Here is a 21,171-nt window from a genome sequence, read left to right on the forward strand (position 1 = left end):
ACGCCGTCATGGATTAAAATCCTGCAGCGCACGCAAGGTCCCCCTGCTCAAGCCAGTGCATGTCCAGGCCCATCTGAAATTTGCCAATGACCATCTGGATAATCCAGAGGAGGAATGGGAGAAGGTCATGTGGTCTGATGAGACAAAAATAGAGCTTTTTGGTCTAAACTCCACTCGCCGTGTTTGGAGGAAGAAGAAGGATGAGTACAACCCCAAGAACACCATCCCAACCGTGAAGCATGGAGGTGGAAACATCATTCTTTGGGGATGATTTTCTGCAAAGGGGACAGGACGACTGCGCCGTATTGAGGGGAGGATGGATGGGGCCATGTATCGCGAGATCTTGGCCAACAACCTCCTTCCCTCAGTAAGAGCATTGAAAATGGGTCGTGGCTGGGTCTTCCAGCATGACAACGACCCGAAACACACAGCCAGGGCAACTAAGGAGTGGCTCCGTAAGAAGCATCTCAAGGTCCTGGAGTGGCCTAGCCAGTCTCCAGACCTGAACCCAATAGAAAATCTTTGGAGGGAGCTGAAAGTCCGTATTGCCCAGCGACAGCCCCGAAACCTGAAGGATCTGGAGAAGGTCTGTATGGAGGAGTGGGCCAAAATCCCTGCTGCAGTGTGTGCAAACCTGGTCAAGACCTACAGGAAACGTATGATCTCTAATTGCAAAGAAAGGTTTCTGTACCAAATATTAAGTTCTGCTTTTCTGATGTATCAAATTCTTATGTCATGCAATAAAATGCAAGTTGATTACTTAAAAATCATACAATGTGATTTTCTGGATTTTTGTTTTAGATTCCGTCTCTCACAGTTGAAGTGTACCTATGATAAAAATTACAGACCTCTACATGCTTTGTAAGTAGGAAAACCTGCAAAATCGGCAGTGTATCAAATACTTGTTCTCCCCACTGTATACAAGAGCCAGTTACGTCACCCTGAATCTACCATGTCTCCATACCTTCACCTATACAAGAACCAGTAACGTCACCCTGAATCTACCATGTCTCCATACCTTCACCTATACCAGTCACATCACCCTGAATCTACCATGTCTCCATACCTTCACCTATACCAGTCACATCACCCTGAATCTACCATGTCTCCATACCTTCACCTATACCAGTCACATCACCCTGAATCGACCATGTATCCATATACCTTCACCTATACAAGAGCCAGTAACATCACCCTGAATCTACCATGTCTCCATACCTTCACCTAAACCAGAGCCAGTCACATCACCCTGAATCTACCATGTCTCCAATCTTCCAGCAGTACCAGCCCTGTTCCTTCAACCCTTATGGAACAGCAGGGACTGAAGAGACACACACAAAGGTACAGACACGCATACAAGCGCTAGCACATGCACTCTACACACACGTACATTGTAATATTGTTGTATGGTGGTATTATACATTTTGTATTGTAGATATGTAGTGGTGTAATAATGTTATGTGTACTGTTTTATATTTTGTTTTATATGTAATGTAAGTGTCTTAATGTGTTTGGACCCCAGGAAGAGTAGCTGCTGCCTTGGCAGCAGCTAATGGGGATCCACAATAAATACAAATACAAACCCATAGCAGTGCCAGGTCAGTCTACCATGGCTAGTGAGTCCCCCTCTCCATTCAGAGGAGATCAAGCTGCCATTTAAGAGGGCTTCAAGCTCTCCATCCCCTCAGAGCATGTACAGCTAGACAGTTCATACATCATTCTACCATGGAAATGGACTGGCTGTACCATGCAGTCACCCATAGCAGAGCCAACCAGATCAGTCTACCACTGCAGTGGGTCCATTTTTCCAGCCATATCACTTTACCATAGAAGAGGGCCTGGCTAGTGTCTCCATACCTTCACCAGAGCCATGCAGATCAGGTTATTTTATCATGGCATTGGGCCTCCATCTCACCATCCCCTCATCCATAGCCAGAGACAGTCACATCACTACTCTAACATGGAAGGCCTGCCCTGCCTCTCCAATCAGATCAGTCTACCATGGAAGAGGGCGTAGCTAGCATCTCCAACCACAGCAGACCCCATCTCTCCATGCCTTCGGCCGTACCCGGCCAGTCAGGGGGTGTGACAGGAGGCCTGGGCCCCAGAGAGACACACAGACAGCTGGGGGTCACAGCATGGTGAGCAGGGTTACTGACACCTTCATAGGACCACATGTGAAGGGTATGGTAGGGCTCTTCTATTCCTCCGTATCACAGAGAAAACCTCATCCACTAATACACAGGGCTGGGAGGCATCATTACCAACACCAGAGGACTAATGATTCATCAAAGTGCATATATAGAGGCTCAAACAGTATCAGGTGTGTATCCACCTAGAGAAGAAACACTTCCCTCCCTCCCTCCCTCCCTCCCTCCCTCCTTCAGGGTCTATAAAATAAGCATCTCCCTACCAGCCTCTCGTCATCTGACCTCCTTTCTGACGTCTGACAGATTCCCAAAAGAACAGCGAGAGAGACCTCAGCTCCCCTCAGCCCTATTCTGGGATCCTACATGTCCTTCTTTCAGAGTATAACTGTGCCTGGTGAGGGCTGAGAGAAGAGAGTGTGTGTATGGGAGTCAGTGCACTGCAGTGAACATGGCAAATGGGTGGTTAGTTGGATCTCTGGGTTTGGGTCGTGTTCAGTAGGGAGAAAACGGTTACACATTTTTTGAAACAGAGAAGGTAGAAACTGAACAATAACCAATAAGAACAAAGATTTGTTTTGTTTTGGCAAACTTTTTGCTACGGTGGGCCCTCCTAACCCTGCCATGTTCTCTCTCCCTTGAAAAGCTGTGAGAGGAGAACATGGAGGCTCTGTGTGTAGAATCATAGTGATGTGATCCCATACATAACAGGAAGTTCTTAGTACCCTCATAACCAAAGCGTTTTGTTAACATTCCACAACAACCATGCACCAGGTGTTTCCCATAGCGTTTCATTAAAAAGGTTCAAGCCCTGATGCCAAGCTCAAGGAAGTCAACCTGAGCCGTATGGCCAGCCAACATGTGGTAGTTTTGAGACACTCAGCATATTTTAAAGGGTTACAACTGAACTGAGTATTTTAGTCCAGGTCTTTCTGCAGGCTTATATGTGCAGACCCCCACTACAACAAAATACATTGAACTAGCTAATAATATACAGTTAGATGTACTAGTAGATCAGTAGATAGGCTGTTCTCTTAGATAATCAATGGAATATGAGAGCCTGGAAAGAAGCTCTTACCAATATGAAACTAAGACAACAGGCTCCAGCCCAGCCTTATTTCTGCTGAACAGGTTTTTTGAATGTTGAAATCCCCAGGGAAAATGTTTGAAGTACCTGTTACAACACAGCCTGCTAGCTGCCCTACCTCTAACTGTACCTCCTCCTTCCTGTCCTGTCAACCAAACACAAATGTGTAGGAATGTCTCTCTCACACACACACACACACACACACTTCTGTTCCATTCCAGTGGACACAGTAGGGTGACAACATGAAATTCATTGAAAGAAGAAGTTAATGTGTAATGAATCTATTGATTAAATTGACTGTGTCACGCTGTGTGTCAAATGTAGCCTATCCATAAAATGTTCACTATATCTCATCAACATAATGTAGCCTAAACGTATTACAAATATGATATATCTATTATGGCAGAGCATTGTGCAGTATGACATATCTGAACAGTGGTGTTTGGCCTACACTGTGCGGCTGCGCCGAGGAGCGCCGATTTTACTGTAGAAATGTAGTCCTACCTGATGCCCAACGGACGGCAACCAAATGAAAGCTCCGGGTTGTTATTGACTGTAAAAGACATGATATAATAACTCATAGCATGTCATTAGGGAGGTAGGTCTAATTTTTGAAAATGAATTTTATGCAGAAAAGTAGGCCTATATAATTGAACGGGGAAGGCTTTCAATAAAGAGCTTTGAACGCTCCCTCGGTAATTCTCATCGCGTGTATGGAGATTCTAATCGCCGTTCAAGATGCGCATAGAATGGGGGGAGGGCAAAAATGCAATTAAATCACTAATAAAAACACATCCCAAAATATTTAAATAACTTATATTATGAGTAGGCCTATATCTTATGTCAATAACCTGTGGCATCAAACTTTTTATAGACAGTTGTAGAAGCTTACCTTGTAGACATTCTCCGTTATGCGGTGAACCTCGTCGGTGCGAGACATCTTGAAATCTTCGGTCAAAACCATAAACAGTATTTTCCTTTAGAGAGAAGTTATCCGAGTGAAATACGCCGAACGGGTAGAGTAGCCTAAACTAAGAGAAGATGTGATGCGATTGACCGCGAAGGTATGTGTGCCTGAAAGAAAGAGACGGTAAACGGAAGATTCTCTAGGTCGCTTGCAACCACTCAAATCCCTCCCACGCACTCAATCTCTGCGGTGTTCGCCAAAGTGTCTTGTCACATCGCGCAGCTTTTCCAATTTACAAGAGCAACACCGCCTCTCCCCGCTCTCTCTCGGCCCAAATATGTTACACTAGTTGCATTATTAATTTGAATTTCTGACTTTGATTTCAAATCAAATGTATTTATAAAGCCACATTTATTTATAAAGTGCTTATACAGAAACCCAGCCTAAAACCCCACACAGCACCGTGCAACCAATGTAGATGCACGGTGGCTAGGATTTATTATAGTTTTATACAGCTTTATATCTTATAAATATATACAGTGCCTATAGAAAGTCTATATCCTCTTGAACTTGTTTCAAATTTTGTTGCATTACAAAGTGGGATTGAAGTATAATTGAAACGTCAGTTGCTGCTGGAAAATAACACAAGTGAATGCTTTCATTAAGTATCCTAGATGTCTCATAATGTTAACATTTCAGTGTAGGCTACTGCTGTGTGGAACCCACCCACCATTATGCTTACAATGTTTTTTATATAGAGAAATGATCCATTCTACAAGGAGCCAGCATATCATATAAAGGAAGATGTCCACAACATAAGAAGACAAACACTTGTTCTACCTTTCACAGGCTTGTGAACCAGACTTCCTGTTCCTGATCAGCTAATCACCAGCAGTAGGAGGTCTACAGTTCTAGCTTCAGGAAACCAGACTTCCAGTTCCTGATCAGCTAATCACCATCAGTAGGAGGTCTACAGTTCTGGCTTCAGGGAACCAGACTTCCTGTTCCTGATCAGCTAATCACCAGCAGTAGGAGGTCTACAGTTCTAGCTTCAGGGAACCAGACTTCCAGTTCCTGATCCGCTAGTCACCAGCAATAGGAGGTCTACAGTTCTGGCTTCAGGGAACCAGACTTCCAGGTCCTGATCCGCTAGTCACCAGCAATAGGAGGTCTACAGTTCTGGCTTCAGGGCAGCAGCGGTGTGGGCTGTGGGCCGAAGCCTTGTGGGTGGAATCCAGTTGTTATGTGCCCACATCTGACTTGGGCTCCAGCCAGCCAGGCACAGCAGAGAGCTGTGGTATACTGCTCAGAGAGGGAGACAGGTAGGCAGAGAGCTGTGGTATACTGCTCAGAGAGGGAGACAGGTAGGCAGAGAGCTGTGGTATACTGCTCAGAGAGGGAGACAGGTAGGCAGAGAGCTGTGGTATACTGCTCAGAGAGGGAGACAGGTAGGCAGAGAGCTGTGGTATACTGCTCAGAGAGGGAGGCAGGTAGGCAGAGAGCTGTGGTATACTGCTCAGAGAGGGAGACAGGTAGGCAGAGAGCTGTGGTATACTGCTCAGAGAGGGAGACAGGTAGGCAGAGAGCTGTGGTATACTGCTGAGAGGGAGACAGGTAGGCAGAGAGCTGTGGTATACTGCTCAGAGAGGGAGACAGGTAGGCAGAGAGCTGTGGTATACTGCTCAGAGAGGGAGACAGGTAGGCAGAGAGCTGTGGTATACTGCTCAGAGAGGGAGACAGGTAGGCAGAGAGCTGTGGTATACTGCTCAGAGAGGGAGACAGGTAGGCAGAGAGCTGTGGTATACTGCTCAGAGAGGGAGACAGGTAGGCAGAGAGCTGTGGTATACTGCTCAGAGAGGGAGACAGGTAGGCAGAGAGCTGTGGTATACTGCTCAGAGAGGGAGACAGGTAGGCAGAGAGCTGTGGTATACTGCTCAGAGAGGGAGGCAGGTAGGCAGAGAGCTGTGGTATACTGCTCAGAGAGGGAGACAGGTAGGCAGAGAGCTGTGGTATACTGCTCAGAGAGGGAGACAGGTAGGCAGAGAGCTGTGGTATACTGCTGAGAGGGAGACAGGTAGGCAGAGAGCTGTGGTATACTGCTGAGAGGGAGACAGGTAGGCAGAGAGCTGTGGTATACTGCTCAGAGAGGGAGACAGGTAGGCAGAGAGCTGTGGTATACTGCTCAGAGAGGGAGACAGGTAGGCAGAGAGCTGTGGTATACTGCTCAGAGAGGGAGACAGGTAGGCAGAGAGCTGTGGTATACTGCTCAAAGAGGGAGACAGGTAGGCAGAGAGCTGTGGTATACTGCTCAGAGAGGGAGACAGGTAGGCAGAGAGCTGTGGTATACTGCTCAGAGAGTGAGGCAGGTAGGCAGAGAGCTGTGGTATACTGCTCAGAGAGGGAGACAGGTAGGCAGAGAGCTGTGGTATACTGCTCAGAGACCGAGACAGGTAGGCAGAGAGCTGTGGTATACTGCTCAGAGACCGAGACAGGTAGGCAGAGAGCTGTTGCATTACAAAGTTGGATTGAAATAGATTTAATTGTAAAAAAAAAAAAATGTCAAAGTGAAAATAAAATTCTAAACATTTTTACAAATTCATAAAAAGTAAAAAACTAAAATATAGTCGTTGCATAAGTATTCACCCCCTTTGTTTAGGCAAGCCTTAATTAGTTCAGAAATAAAGGTTGGCTTAATAAATCACATAAGTTATATGGACTCACTGTGTGAAATAATAGGGGTTGACATGAGTTTTGAATGACTAACCCTTCCTCTGTCTCCCATACATACATCTGTAAGGTCCCTCAGTCAAGAATTGAATTTCAAGCACAGATTCAACTACAAAGACCAGGGAGCTTTTCGAAAGCCTCAAAGAAGGGCAGTGATTGGTAGATGGGTAACAAATCAGACATGGAATACATCTTTAAGCATGGTCAAGTTAATAATTATGCTGTGGATTATGTATTAAACCACCCAGACACATCAAAGATGCGATCCTCCAGAACTGAGCTGCAGGGCAGGAAGGAAACTGCTTAGGGATGTCACCATGAGGCTACTGGTGATTTTAAAACAGTTACAGAGTTGTGGCTGTGATGGGAGAAAACTGAGGATGGACCAACAACATTGTAGTGACTCCACAATACTGACTTAAATGACAGAGTGAAAAGAAGAATACAAATATACCAAAACATGCATCTTTTATGCAACAAGGCACTAAAGTAATACTGCAAGAAAACACGGCAAAGGAATACACTTTTTGGCATAAATGCAAAGCCTTATGTTTGGTGCAAATCCAACACATCACTGAGTAACTGCCTCGTTATTTTTAAGCATGGTGGTGGCTGCATCATGGTATGGGTATGCTTGACATCAGCAAATACTGGGGAGTTTTCCAAGAAGACAGTGAATGTTCCTGATTGGCCATGTTACAATTTTGACTGAAATCGGCTTGAAAATCTATGGCAAGACTTGACAACACTTTGGAAAAAAATTATGGGCAAATGTTGCACAATCCAGGTGTGGAAAGCTCTAATGAGACTTACCTAGAAAGACTCACAGCTGTAATCACAGCCAAAGGTGCTTCTACGAAGTATTGACTCAGGGGTGTGAATACTTATGTAAATTAGATATTTCTGTATTTCATTTTCAATAAATTCACAAAATGTTCTACAAACATGTTTTCACTTTATTATTATGGTGTATTGTGTAGATGGGTGAGGGGAAGAAAATCAATTTAATCCTTTTTTGAATTCAGGTTGTAACAAAATGTGGAATAAGTCAAGGAGTATGGATACTTTCTGAAGGCATTGTATCTAATCATGATATGTTTTATTTTTCATTCATCTTTTTTAAAAGTTAGTATTTTGGGTAGATTGTTGACAAAAATGACAATTAAATCAATTTTTATCCCACTTTGTAACACAATAAAATGTGAAGAAATCCAAGGGGGGTGTAGACTTTCTACAGGCACTGTATGACTGCATCTACGCTTCAGGTAATATAGTGTAATAAAACATCACAAAAATATTTAAAACAAAGAATGACGATCACTTGTTCAAAATCACTATCAGCATGGAAATATTTGTTACCAAACCAAATCAATAGCCTCACATACCAATCCTATAAGAAATAAGTGATGTAACACCATTTCAGAGACTGTATGAAACTGAACAAAGGCCTGGTGAAGGACTGCTTTCATTAAGGGGATGCTTTCATTAAGTATCCTAAATGTCTCATAATGTGAACATTTCAGTGTAGGCTACTGCTGTGTGGAACCCACCCACCATTATGCCTACAATGTTTTTTATATAGAGAGATGATCCATTCTACAAGGAGCCAGCATATCATATGAAGGAAGATGTCCACAACATAAGAAGACAAACACTTGTTCTACCTTTCACAGGCTTGTGAACCAGACTTCCTGTTCCTGATCAGCTAATCACCAGCAGTAGGAGGTCTACAGTTCTAGCTTCAGGGCAGCAGCGGTGTGGGCTGTGGGCCGAAGCCTTGTGGGTAGAATCCAGTTATGTGCCCACATCTGACTTGGGCTCCAGCCAGCCAGGCACAGCAGAGAGCTGTGGTATACTGCTCAGAGAAGGAGACAGGTAGGCAGAGAGCTGTGGTATACTGCTCAGAGAGGGAGACAGGTAGGCAGAGAGCTGTGGTATACTGCTCAGAGAGGGAGACAGGTAGGCAGAGAGCTGTGGTATACTGCTCAGAGAGGGAGACAGGTAGGCAGAGAGCTGTGGTATACTGCTCAGAGAGGGAGACAGGTAGGCAGAGAGCTGTGGTATACTGCTCAGAGAGGGAGACCGGTAGGCAGCCAGAGAGTGGGAGAGAGATGCCAGTGCCAATAATCAGGTCATCACCATGACTAGTTGAGTGAGTGGACTGTCTTGTGGGAGCAGTTCTACTAACCCACACAATGACGTCAGTGCTTCGTGTTCCAATGTTTGATTGTCAAACAGACAGAACCACCATATTGTATCCTCTTTAAATACAGCAACAATACATTATCCTCTGGTAGGGCCAAGACACAACTGATTATATAAACATGCACTACAATAATGATATACAATCACCTGCATAAACATATTTCTATAGGGTACTATGAAGTTTCCTATACCAGGGGTATTCAACGCTTACCCTATGGAGGTCCAGAGCCGGCTGGTTTTACATTTTAATCATTTAGCAGACGCTCTTATCCAGAGCGACTTACAGGAGCAATTAGGGTTAAGTGCCTTGCTCAAGGGCACAGATAGATTTTTCACCTAGTCGGCTCGGGGATTAGAACCAGCGATCTTTCGGTTACTGGCACAACGCTCTTAACCACTAAGCTACCTATCTGTTCCACCTGATAATTAATTGCACCCACCTGGTATCCCAGGTCTAAATCAGTCCCTGATTAGAGGGGAACAATGAAAACAATGCAGTGGCACTGGCTTCGAGGTCCAGAGTTGAGTTTGAGGGCCGTATACAATAGCATTACGTAAGGTAGGAAACCAATGGTGGTACACTGTTTTCCAGAACGCCGTCCGTGGGTGATATTGTTCACACACAGTGGATAATTGGTGTTTGTTCATGATCGTTCATTCAAAGTGTTCTCTTTATTATAGTCAAGGCTGTAAACAATGCATTGGCAGTGGCTTTCTCACCTGGGTAAAACGTCTCCCACACATCAAGGCCCAATCCCAAATAGACCCCTAGAGTGAAGCAATATGGTAATAGCTCCAACTTTCCCTCTGATAGGCTAGGTCAGGGGTAGGCAACCCTGTTCCTGGAGAGCAGCAGGATTTTGCTTTAACCGACCTGGAAGACCAGGTGTGTTGAATTTAGTCAATCACTGAACTGACCAACTGAGCTAATTGATTGGTTCAGTGATTGACTAAATTCAACACACCTGGTCTTCCAGGTTGGTTAAAGCAAAATCCTGCATACCCTGCGGCTCTCCAGGAACAGGGTTACCTACCCCTGACCTAGGTGAAAGTTTCACCATACTGCTTATACTAATCAAATCCTCTCTGAATAGGTTCTAGGGGTTGATTTGGGATTGGGCCTCTCTTTTCTCCGCCAATACGTCTACATCTCCAAACTGGTTCTGAGAACTCTCTCACTGGTGTCTAGTGCCACCTTGTGGTGAGAGTATGTACTACAAGCTGAAAATGGTGTTCAGTGAACATCTATGAAAAGGGATCATGTTGCTAATGAACAACGATCAAATATGACTTTATTAAAATATAATTAAAATATTGTGTTTCTGTAAAATGTGGACATAAACACATATACAGTAATGTGCTATGTTTCCCTTGTTATTGACCAACAGACCAATAGGAAATGAGGTGAAAAGACCAGGACAGTGTTGTCTGTAAGCCACAGCTCTGCCTTTTAATTACGTAAAACGGTTTTCAAATTACATTTATCTTCAGTTACCTCTAACTTCATTTTTCTGTCATGTGAATTATAAAGGAATTTGTACAGTGACAACATGCTACCAATCAATCCAAACCATATACTGAGAGACAGCAATCATTTTCCCTTTAGTGTTTCATTCATTATTAAAAAGAGATTGAACAGGGGAGGTGTGTACAGTAGGAGACTTCAGCACAACTGTTCTCCTAGGATGCCTTGGGGTGTGTTGTGTGTGTCTGTGTGTACACATATGTTGTTGTGTATTGTTTTTAAACCAGCTACATATCATATTGTCCAACATTGGGACAATAACGTTTTTACGAAGAGGAATGTGTACTTCTGGTGTACCTGCACTCCATTCTATGAGAGAGAGCAATCAGGGAATGGACAGGCCAGCAGACTGTCTGTTTGTATGTATGGATGCTGCTTCTCCATGCAGTAAGAGACCAGCATGACTAAATCCATCCACAGCTACTGCTGTTATTGTTGTTGTTGAGTCAGTTGGACTAGCTCCATTCACAGCTACTGTTGTTATTGTTGAGTCAGTTGGACTAGCTCCATTCACAGCTACTGTTGTTATTGTTGAGTCAGTTGGACTAGCTCCATCCACAGCTACTGTTGTTATTGTTGTTGAGTCAGTTGGACTAGCTCCATCCCAGCTACAGTTGTTATTGTTGTTGTTGAGTCAGTTGGACTAGCTCCATCCACAGCTACTGTTGTTATTGTTGAGTCAGTTGGACTAGCTCCATCCACAGCTACTGCTGTTATTGTTGTTGTTGAGTCAGTTGGACTAGCTCCATCCACAGCTGCTGTTGTTATTGTTGAGTCAGTTGGACTAGCTCCATCCACAGCTACTGTTGTTATTGTTGAGTCAGTTGGACTAGCTCCATCCACAGCTACTGTTGTTATTGTTGTTGTTGAGTCAGTTGGACTAGCTCAATCCACAGCTACTGTTGTTATTGTTGTTGTTGAGTCAGTTGTACTAGCTCCATTCACAGCTACTGTTGTTATTGTTGTTGTTGAGTCAGTTGGACTAGCTCCATCCACAGCTACTGTTGTTATTGTTGAGTCAGTTGTACTAGCTCCATTCACAGATACTGTTGTTATTGTTGAGTCAGTTGGACTAGCTCCATTCACAGCTACTGTTGTTATTGTTGTTGTTGAGTCAGTTGGACTACCTCCATCCACAGCTACTGTTGTTATTGTTGTTGTTGAGTCAGTTGTACTAGCTCCATTCACAGCTACTGTTGTTATTGTTGTTGTTGAGTCAGTTGGACTAGCTCAATCCACAGTTACTGTTGTTATTGTTGAGTCAGTTGGACTAGCTCCATCCACAGCTACTGTTGTTATTGTTGAGTCAGTTGGACTAGCTCCATCCACAGCTACTGTTGTTATTGTTGAGTCAGTTGGACTAGCTCCATCCACAGCTACTGTTGTTATTGTTGTTGTTGAGTCAGTTGGACTAGCTCAATCCACAGCTACTGTTGTTATTGTTGTTGTTGAGTCAATGGTACTAGCTCCATTCACAGCTACTGTTGTTATTGTTGAGTCAGTTGGACTACCTCCATCCACAGCTACTGTTGTTATTGTTGAGTCAGTTGTATTAGCTCCATTCACAGCTACTGTTGTTATTGTTGTTGTTGAGTCAGTTGGACTAGCTCCATCCACAGCTACTGTTGTTATTGTTGAGTCAGTTGGACTAGCTCCATTCACAGCTACTGTTGTTATTGTTATTGTTGAGTCAGTTGGACTACCTCCATCCACAGCTACTGTTGTTATTGTTGTTGTTGTTGAGTCAGTTGTACTAGCTCCATTCACAGCTACTGTTGTTATTGTTGTTGTTGAGTCAGTTGGACTAGCTCCATCCACAGCTACTGTTGTTATTGTTGAGTCAGTTGGACTAGCTCCATTCAGCGCTACTGTTGTTATTGTTGAGTCAGTTGGACTAGCTCCATTCACAGCTACTGTTGTTATTGTTATTGTTGAGTCAGTTGGACTAGCTCCATTCACAGCTACTGTTGTTATTGTTGTTGTTGAGTCAGTTGGACTAGCTCCATCCACAGCTACTGTTGTTATTGTTCTTGTTGAGTCTTGTCTACGCTGCCAGCATCTCTCTGTTCTCCTTATTCTTTGCTAGTCTTCTCGCTGGAAAACAAAGAAACTATTGTCAGTGACTGTATCTACAAAGCGTCTCAGAGTAAGAGTGTTGATCTAGGATCAAGTCCCTCATCTGTCCATATAATCCTATTAATAAATGATCTAAAAGGCCAAACTGCTCCTAGGTCAGTGCCTACTGTGAGACTGTCAATACTTACTGCCATAATGATTGAGGTAGTGTAACAGAGTAAAGACAGTACTGTTACTACTACCATAATGATTGAGGTAGTGTAACAGGGTAAAGACAGTACTGTTACTACTACCATAATGATTGAGGTAGTGTAACAGGGTAAAGACAGTACTGTTACTACTACCATAATGATTGAGGTAGTGTAACAGGGTAAAGACAGTACTGTTACTACTACCATAATGATTGAGGTAGTGTAACAGGGTAAAGACAGTACTGTTACTACTACCATAATGATTGAGGTAGTGTAACAGGGTAAAGACAGTACTGTTACTACTACCATAATGATTGAGGTAGTGTAACAGGGTAAAGACAGTACTGTTACTACTACCATAATGATTGAGGTAGTGTAACAGGGTAAAGACAGTACTGTTACTACTACCATAATGATTGAGGTAGTGTAACAGGGTAAAGACAGTACTGTTACTACTACCATAATGATTGAGGTAGTGTAACAGGGTAAAGACAGTACTGTTACTACTACCATAATGATTGAGGTAGTGTAACAGGGTAAAGACAGTACTGTTACTACTACGATAATGATTGAGGTAGTGTAACAGGGGTAAAGACAGTACTGTTACTACTACCATAATGATTGAGGTAGTGTAACAGGGTAAAGACAGTACTGTTACTACTACCATAATGATTGAGGTAGTGTAACAGAGTAAAGACAGTACTGTTACTACTACCATAATGATTGAGGTAGTGTAACATGGTAAAGACAGTACTGTTACTACTACCATAATGATTGAGGTAGTGTAACAGGGTAAAGACAGTACTGTTACTACTACCATAATGATTGAGGTAGTGTAACAGGGTAAAGACAGTACTGTTACTACTACCATAATGATTGAGGTAGTGTAACAGGGTAAAGACAGTACTGTTACTACTACGATAATGATTGAGGTAGTGTAACAGGGGTAAGACAGTACTGTTACTACTACCATAATGATTGAGGTAGTGTAACAGGGTAAAGACAGTACTGTTACTACTACCATAATGATTGAGGTAGTGTAACAGGGTAAAGACAGTACTGTTACTACTACCATAATGATTGAGGTAGTGTAACAGGGTAAAGACAGTACTGTTACTACTACCATAATGATTGAGGTAGTGTAACAGGGTAAAGACAGTACTGTTACTACTACGATAATGATTGAGGTAGTGTAACAGGGTAAAGACAGTACTGTTACTACTACCATAATGATTGAGGTAGTGTAACAGGGTAAAGACAGTACTGTTACTACTACCATAATGATTGAGGTAGTGTAACAGAGTAAAGACAGTACTGTTACTACTACCATAATGATTGAGGTAGTGTAACATGGTAAAGACAGTACTGTTACTACTACCATAATGATTGAGGTAGTGTAACAGGGTAAAGACAGTACTGTTACTACTACCATAATGATTGAGGTAGTGTAACAGGGTAAAGACAGTACTGTTACTACTACCATAATGATTGAGGTAGTGTAACAGGGTAAAGACAGTACTGTTACTACTACCATAATGATTGAGGTAGTGTAACAGGGTAAAGACAGTACTGTTACCTGGCTCTGTCTCAGCTGGTTCTGGGACCTCTGGTAGAAGCTCAGTGGGGACCTCTGGAAGTTCTACATCTTCTCCCTGCAGCAGTAGAGACAACGGTTACACAGGTTAAACAGGACTTGATCAGGTCATCATTAATTACCAACAGGTTAAACAGGACTTGTTCACATTAGGTCATCATTACCAACAGGTTAAACAGAACCTGATCAGGTCATCAAATCAAATTTTATTTGCCACATGCGCCGAATACAACAGGTGTAGACCTTACTGTGAAATGCTTACTTACAAGCCCTTAACCAACAATGCAGTTTTTAATAAAATAAAAAGTGTTAAGTAAAAAATAGATAAGTAAAACAAATAATTAGGGCAATTAGGAGCAATTAGGGTTAAGTGCCTTGCTCAAGGGCACAGACAGATTTTTCACCTAGTCGGCTCGGGGATTAGAACCAGCAATCTTTCAGTTACTGGCACAACGCTCTTAACCACTAAGCTACCTATCTGTTCCACCTGATAATTAATTGCACCCACCTGGTATCCCAGGTCTAAATCAGTCCCTGATTAGAGGGGAACAATGAAAACAATGCAGTGGCACTGGCTTCGAGGTCCAGAGTTGAGTTTGAGGGCCGTATACAATAGCATTACGTAAGGTAGGAAACCAATGGTGGTACACTGTTTCCCAGAATGCCGTCCGTGGGTGATATTGTTCACACACAGTGGATAATTGGTGTTTGTTCATGATCGTTCATTCAAAGTGTTCTCTTTATTATAGTCAAGGCTGTAAACAATGCATTGGCAGTGGCTTTCTCACCTGGGTAAAACGTCTCCCACACATCAAGGCCCAATCCCAAATAGACCCCTAGAGTGAAGCAATATGGTAATAGCTCCAACTTTCCCTCTGATAGGCTAGGTCAGGGGTAGGCAACCCTGTTCCTGGAGAGCCGCAGGATTTTGCTTTAACCGACCTGGAAGACCAGGTGTGTTGAATTTAGTCAATCACTGAACTGACCAACTGAGCTAATTGATTGGTTCAGTGATTGACTAAATTCAACACACCTGTTCTTCCAGGTTGGTTAAAGCAAAATCCTGCATACCCTGCGGCTCTCCAGGAACAGGGTTACCTACCCCTGACCTAGGTGAAAGTTTCACCATACTGCTTATACTAATCAAATCCTCTCTGAATAAGTTCTAGGGGTTGATTTGGGATTGGGCCTCTCTTTTCTCCACCAATATGTCTACATCGCCAAACTGGTTCTGAGAACTCTCTCACTGGTGTCTAGTGCCACCTTGTGGTGAGAGTATGTACTACAAGCTGAAAATGGTGTCCATGAAAAGGGATCATGTTGCTAATGAACAACGATCAAATATGACTTTATTAAAATATAATTAAAATATTGTGTTTCTGTAAAATGTGGACATAAACACATATACAGTAATGTGCTGTGTTGTTTGGCCATAATGACCATCGTTCTGTTTGGAGGAAAAAGGAAGATGCTTGTAATCCGAAGAACACCATCCCAACTGTGAAGCACGGGGGTGGCAGCATCGTGCTGTGGGGGTGCTTTGCTGCAGGAGGGACTGGTGCACTTCACAAAATAGATGGCATCATGAGGAAGGAAAAGAATGTGGATATATTGAAGCAACATCAAGACATCAGTCAGGAAGTTAAAGCTTGGTCGCAAATGGGTCTTCCAAATGAACAATGACCCCAAGCATACTTCCAAAGTTGTGGCAAAATGGCTTAAGGACAACAAAGTCAAGGTATTGGAGTGGCCATCACAAAGCCCTGACCTCAATCCTATAGAAAATGTGTGGGCAGAACTGAAAAAGCGTGTGAGAGCAAGAAGGCCTACAAACCTGACTCAGTTACACCAGCTCTGTCAGGAGGAATGGGCAAAAATTCACCCAACTTATTGTGGGAAGCTTGTGGAAGGACACCCGAAGCGTTTGACCCATGTTAAACAATTTAAAGGCAATGCTACCAAATACTAATTGAGTGTATGTAAACTTCTGACCCACTGGGAATGTGATGAACATTTCACATTCTTAAAATAAAGTGGTGATCCTAACTGACCTAAGACAGTGAATCTTTACTAGGATTAAATGTCAGGAATTGTGAAAAACTGAGTTTAAATGTATTTGGCTAAGGTGTATGTAAACTTCCGACTTCAACTGTAGGTGTTCCTCTTGTCCAGGTGGGAAAGGGCAGTGTGGAGTGCAATAGAGATTGCATCATATGTGGATCTGTTTTGCCGGTATGCAAATTAGAGTGGGTCTAGGGTTTCTGGGATAATGGTGTTGATGTGAGCCATGACCAGCCTTTCAAAGCACTTCATTGCTACAGACGTGAGTGCTACGGGTCGGTAGTCATTTATCTTAGTGTTCTTGGGCACAGGGACTATGGTGGTCTGCTTGAAACATGTTGGTATTACAGACTCAGTCAGGGAGATTATGAAAATGTCAGTGAAGACACTTACCAGTTGGTCAGCGCATTCTCTGAGTACACGTCCTGGTAATCCGTCTGGCCCTGCGGCCTTGTGAATGTTGACCTGCTTAAAAGTCTTACTCACATCGGCTACGGAGAGCGTGATCACATAGTCATCCGGAACAGCTGATGCTCTCATGCATGCTTCAGTGTTGCTTGCCTCGAAGCGAGCATAGAAGTGATTTATCTTGTCTGGTAGGCTTGTGTCACTGGGCAGCTCACGGCTGTGCTTCCCTTTGTAGTCTGTAATAGTTTTCAAGCCCTGCCACATCAGACGAGCGTCGGAGCTGGTGTAGTACGATTCAATATTAGTCCTGTATTGACTCTTTGCCTGTTTGATAGTTCGTCAGAGGGCATAGCGGGATTTCTTATAATTGTCCGGGTGAAACTGGTTAAACAGGACTTGATCAGGTCAGGTCATCATTACCAACAGGTTAAACAGGACTTGATCAGGTCAAGTCATCATTACCAACAGGTTAAACATGACTTGATCACATCAGTTCATCATTACCAACAGGTTAAACAGGACCTGATCAGGTCATCATTGCCAACTGGTTAAACAGGACTTGATCAGGTCAGGTCATTGTTACCAATAGGTTAAACAGGACTTGATCAGGTCATCATTACCAATAGGTTAAACAGGACTTGATCACGTCAGGTCATCATTACCAACTGGCTAAACAGGACTTGATCACGTCAGGTCATCATTACCAACAGGCTAAACAGGACTTGATCACGTCAGGTCATCTTACAGGTTAAACAGGACTTGATCAGGTCAGGTCATCATTACCAACATGTTAAACAGCATTTGATCAGGTCAGGTCATCATTACCAACATGTACAGCAGGGATAGGAACTCCAGTCCTGGAGGGCCAGAAGACTTCTGGTTTTCAGCAGGAAATGATTCAGACCTGGGACACCAGTTCAGATAACAGCCAGAGGGAACTGATGTAACCCAGTATAATATAATAATAATAATAATAATAATATAATAATAATAATAAATAATAATAATAATAATAATATATGCCATTTAGCAGACGCTTTTATCCAAAGCGACTTACAGTCATGCGTGCATACATTTTTGTGTATGGGTGGTCCCGGGGATCGAACCCACTACCTTGGCGTTACAAGCGCCGTGCTCTACCAGCTGAGCTACAGAGGACCACGGATGAGTATGATACACACCTGAGTGATAGCCTCCAGTTCAGATAACACAGCATCCTCATCCTCCTGAGTCAGGGAGCCTGACAGCATCTCATCTATTTGCTGTAGGACCAATCAGAGCAGAGCATGTTAGCTGGGCAGCAACACACACTACACTGAAGACAGTACTTGGGATGGATTAAGAGTTAGGACTGTAAAAAGGGGTATATCAATTTGATTGATTGATGAGACCATGGGAAAAGAGAAACTCACCCTCTGGTACTCTACAGCATCCTGGGTCTCATCCATGATTCTCTCCACATCCTCTAGTGACATGGCCTGAGAGGAGGAGACAGGGACAATGTCAAGTTTGGATCAGAAACTCTCAGTTTACTTATTCTCTCTGTGTGTGTGTTTGTATGTGTGATGGGGATGAAACATTTTCTCTCTTAAAGAGAATAACTCTCTGAGCAGGTTGTGGATAGACAGACAGTGTAACCCAGGATATGCGGCAGCAGCAGTGACACCACTAGGCTCGCTGTAGTCTGGGATTTGTAACCTAATCCTTTAATCTTCAAACAATGTGCACAGCGACGCTAGCTAACACACACAGTCTTTGTTCTTGGGTGCAGGTCACGTAAAAGAGGTTACATGCCAGTGGAAGGTTTATTCATTAACACTTATGACACTGAGCTGAATGTCTTACACGTGTGTGAGTGTGTGTGTGCCTGCCTTAGCGCACGTGAGTGTGTGTGTGTGTGTTTGACTGTGAATGAATAGAAAATAGTGGACAAAAAATCAAACCATACCCTACCTCATGCATACTCTTCAGACAGTCATTTCCAACCTTCAGCCCCTCAATGACTTTCATCTCGATCTGGACAAACTCAATGTCTTGAACCTGTGAAAACATTTACAGTACATGCTAAGATATAGAGGATCCAGCACTGAACCTGTAAAAACATATCAGTATGTTAAGATAGCATTCACTATACAGAACATCAAGATATACCCAGCCAGCATACCTTTTTGAAGACAGGTTGGCTGTGAAACATTACATCAACGTAGTTAAATTCCATACAAGTCAATGAAACCATAGGACCCAATAAGAGCCTCAGCCTCACCATGCGTTCCAGGTTTGATATCTGGTTCTCAGTCTTGTCTAGCAGCTGATCCTGATAACGCTTCTTCTTGAGAAGAACCAATGCCTTTCTACGGAGTGGAAGAACAACACACTGCACAATAAACCAAGTCCTAACATAACAACAAGTGTTTATTTTGCTCATCATCAAGCAGCTAGTCATACATTGATCAGGTTCAGTCAGTACACAATTTAAACGTCCGATTATGGTGATATTGACTATACTTGATATAGTTTAGTAGTCCCAGCTGTTTGCTAGTGTAATGGGAAATGTAATATGAATAAAGTTAATATGCAGTTAAGTGGTTAACACAATGTATTCTACTTTTCCATTCTGTAATACACAGGATTCTGTTTGTGCAAGGTTGACGGTCACTAGACTTGAAGGCTACACTTGAATGTTATGGCCAGTTCTATGTGATGATAGTGTGGGAGCCAGTCTAAAGGTGCCAGTTCTATGTGCTGATAGTGTGGGAGCCAGTCTAAAGGTGCCAGTTCTGTGTGCTGATAGTGGGAGCCAGACTAAAGGTGCCAGTTCTATGTGCTGATAGTGTGGGAGCCAGTCTAAAGGTGCCAGCTCTATGTGCTGATAGTGGGAGCCAGTCTAAAGGTGACAGTTCTATGTGCTGATAGTGTGGGAGCCAGTCTAAAGGTGCCAGTTCTATGTGATAGTGGGAGCCAGTCTAAAGGTGCCAGTTCTGAGGACATTCTGGTTATTATTGTTGTATCTGTAGACTGTGTGAGTCACTACCTTGTCTTATTTCTTTTGTCATGTGTTTACAGAACATATGTGATTAGGAATGGATGTAAGGGCCTGCTCAGAGATGGCTCGTTAGACATTATGCTCTGCTTCTGTGCTGGAGGTGTCTCCCTGTTGCAACGTGTATTAAACCATTGAATTGATCAACGACCGCTCCGGTCTTCATTTCACCTGGAAACGCCCTATTACATCAAAACAGAACAAACAGATCTGGGACCTGGCTATAGCCTAGGCTAGATGATGCCTGAACAAGTGAAGTATCCTGTCTCACTCTTTCTTTCCATCCTTCAGCAGCTGCTTGGCAAGATTCCTCTCCTTCTCCAGCTGCAGGGTGACTCGCTTCTGGTAGTGCTTCAGTTTATCTCTCTGCTGTTTCAGTTGCTGGAGAGTTGAACATACACAACGGGACAATCAGACAGTCTCAATAGACTCAGTTCTGAACAGGGCTATCATTATCAGACATTGTTTACCAAGTAGATAGCTAGCTACCTACAATATCATTCTGCCAAGAAAATAGTTAGCTAACTAGCTAGGGACTGTAGCCAGCTATCTAGTTAACTATAAATACCTGTCATACCCTGTCATTTGCAGGCTCCGACACTGTTGATGCGATCACAGCTGGCTACTGTTAATCACTTTGAGAGGTCATGTCACAGTTTTAACAGCAGCAGCAGCGACTGTCCCGTGATCGCTCCTGGGTGTTGACAACTAACTAACGTTAGCTAGCAGGGATTGTTACCAAGTCTTACCAACTTACTGTGTAGATCAGACAGCTAGCTAACGTTAATCCAAGCCAGCCACTAGAGCTAGCAAGCTAGCTAGCGTCCCTACTATTGAAACAGGCTAGCAACAACAACAACTCACCAGAATCGCTCGGTCTTGTTCTGTAACTCGAGAAGGGCGACTCTTTCTCCCGAAAACGTTTCCCATAACGTAGCCACATCCCCGCCACTATCCTCTACTTTGATACAGAAGCTATTTTTTCTTGGGGGAACATGTTTTTGTGATTATGTTTACAAGTCGTTGTGCTTAGCTAACGAACTTTGCTAACATAATTCAAAGCCACACCCTTTCCGCGTTTAGTACGGCATCCGGGACGGGTTAATTTATTCCAATGATGTATATAAAACCAGGATAGCGCATGCTATGTTTTGGCCATTGAGAGGCTTTGAAGCCACCTGTCGGCTATATTGGCACTCCCCA

At 43.3% G+C, this 21,171-nt stretch overlaps 2 protein-coding genes across 7 annotated transcripts in view; both read right to left on the reverse strand.

Annotated features, from left to right (window-relative positions):
• Positions 1-4,380, reverse strand: part of LOC121555365 (brain-specific angiogenesis inhibitor 1-associated protein 2-like) — a 111,346-nt gene extending 106,966 nt beyond the window's left edge. For all 6 annotated transcript variants that reach the window (XR_005997895.2, XR_006661202.1, XM_041869196.1 and 3 more), the window contains exon 1: positions 4,127-4,380. Coding sequence is in view for 4 of the 6 variants with exons in the window: in XM_041869196.1 (XP_041725130.1) it covers positions 4,127-4,198 (72 nt within the window). In the remaining 2 variants the exon portion in view is untranslated. The remainder of the gene's footprint in view (positions 1-4,126) is intronic.
• Positions 4,381-10,495: 6,115 nt separating this feature from the next.
• LOC121555384 (charged multivesicular body protein 6) lies at positions 10,496-21,062 on the reverse strand. Its single transcript, XM_041869212.2, has 8 exons — positions 20,833-21,062; positions 20,240-20,349; positions 19,192-19,279; positions 18,882-18,968; positions 18,341-18,406; positions 18,110-18,190; positions 14,442-14,517; positions 10,496-12,692 (listed from the first exon to the last, which is right to left on the reverse strand). The coding sequence occupies exons 1-8, from the start codon at positions 20,896-20,898 to the stop codon at positions 12,643-12,645; spliced, it is 624 nt and encodes a 207-aa protein (XP_041725146.1). The 5' UTR covers positions 20,899-21,062; the 3' UTR covers positions 10,496-12,642.
• Between the last annotated feature and the right edge of the window lie 109 nt (positions 21,063-21,171).

Source organism: Coregonus clupeaformis, chromosome 7, assembly GCF_020615455.1.
Source record: "Coregonus clupeaformis isolate EN_2021a chromosome 7, ASM2061545v1, whole genome shotgun sequence".
Lineage (NCBI taxonomy): Eukaryota > Metazoa > Chordata > Actinopteri > Salmoniformes > Salmonidae > Coregonus > Coregonus clupeaformis.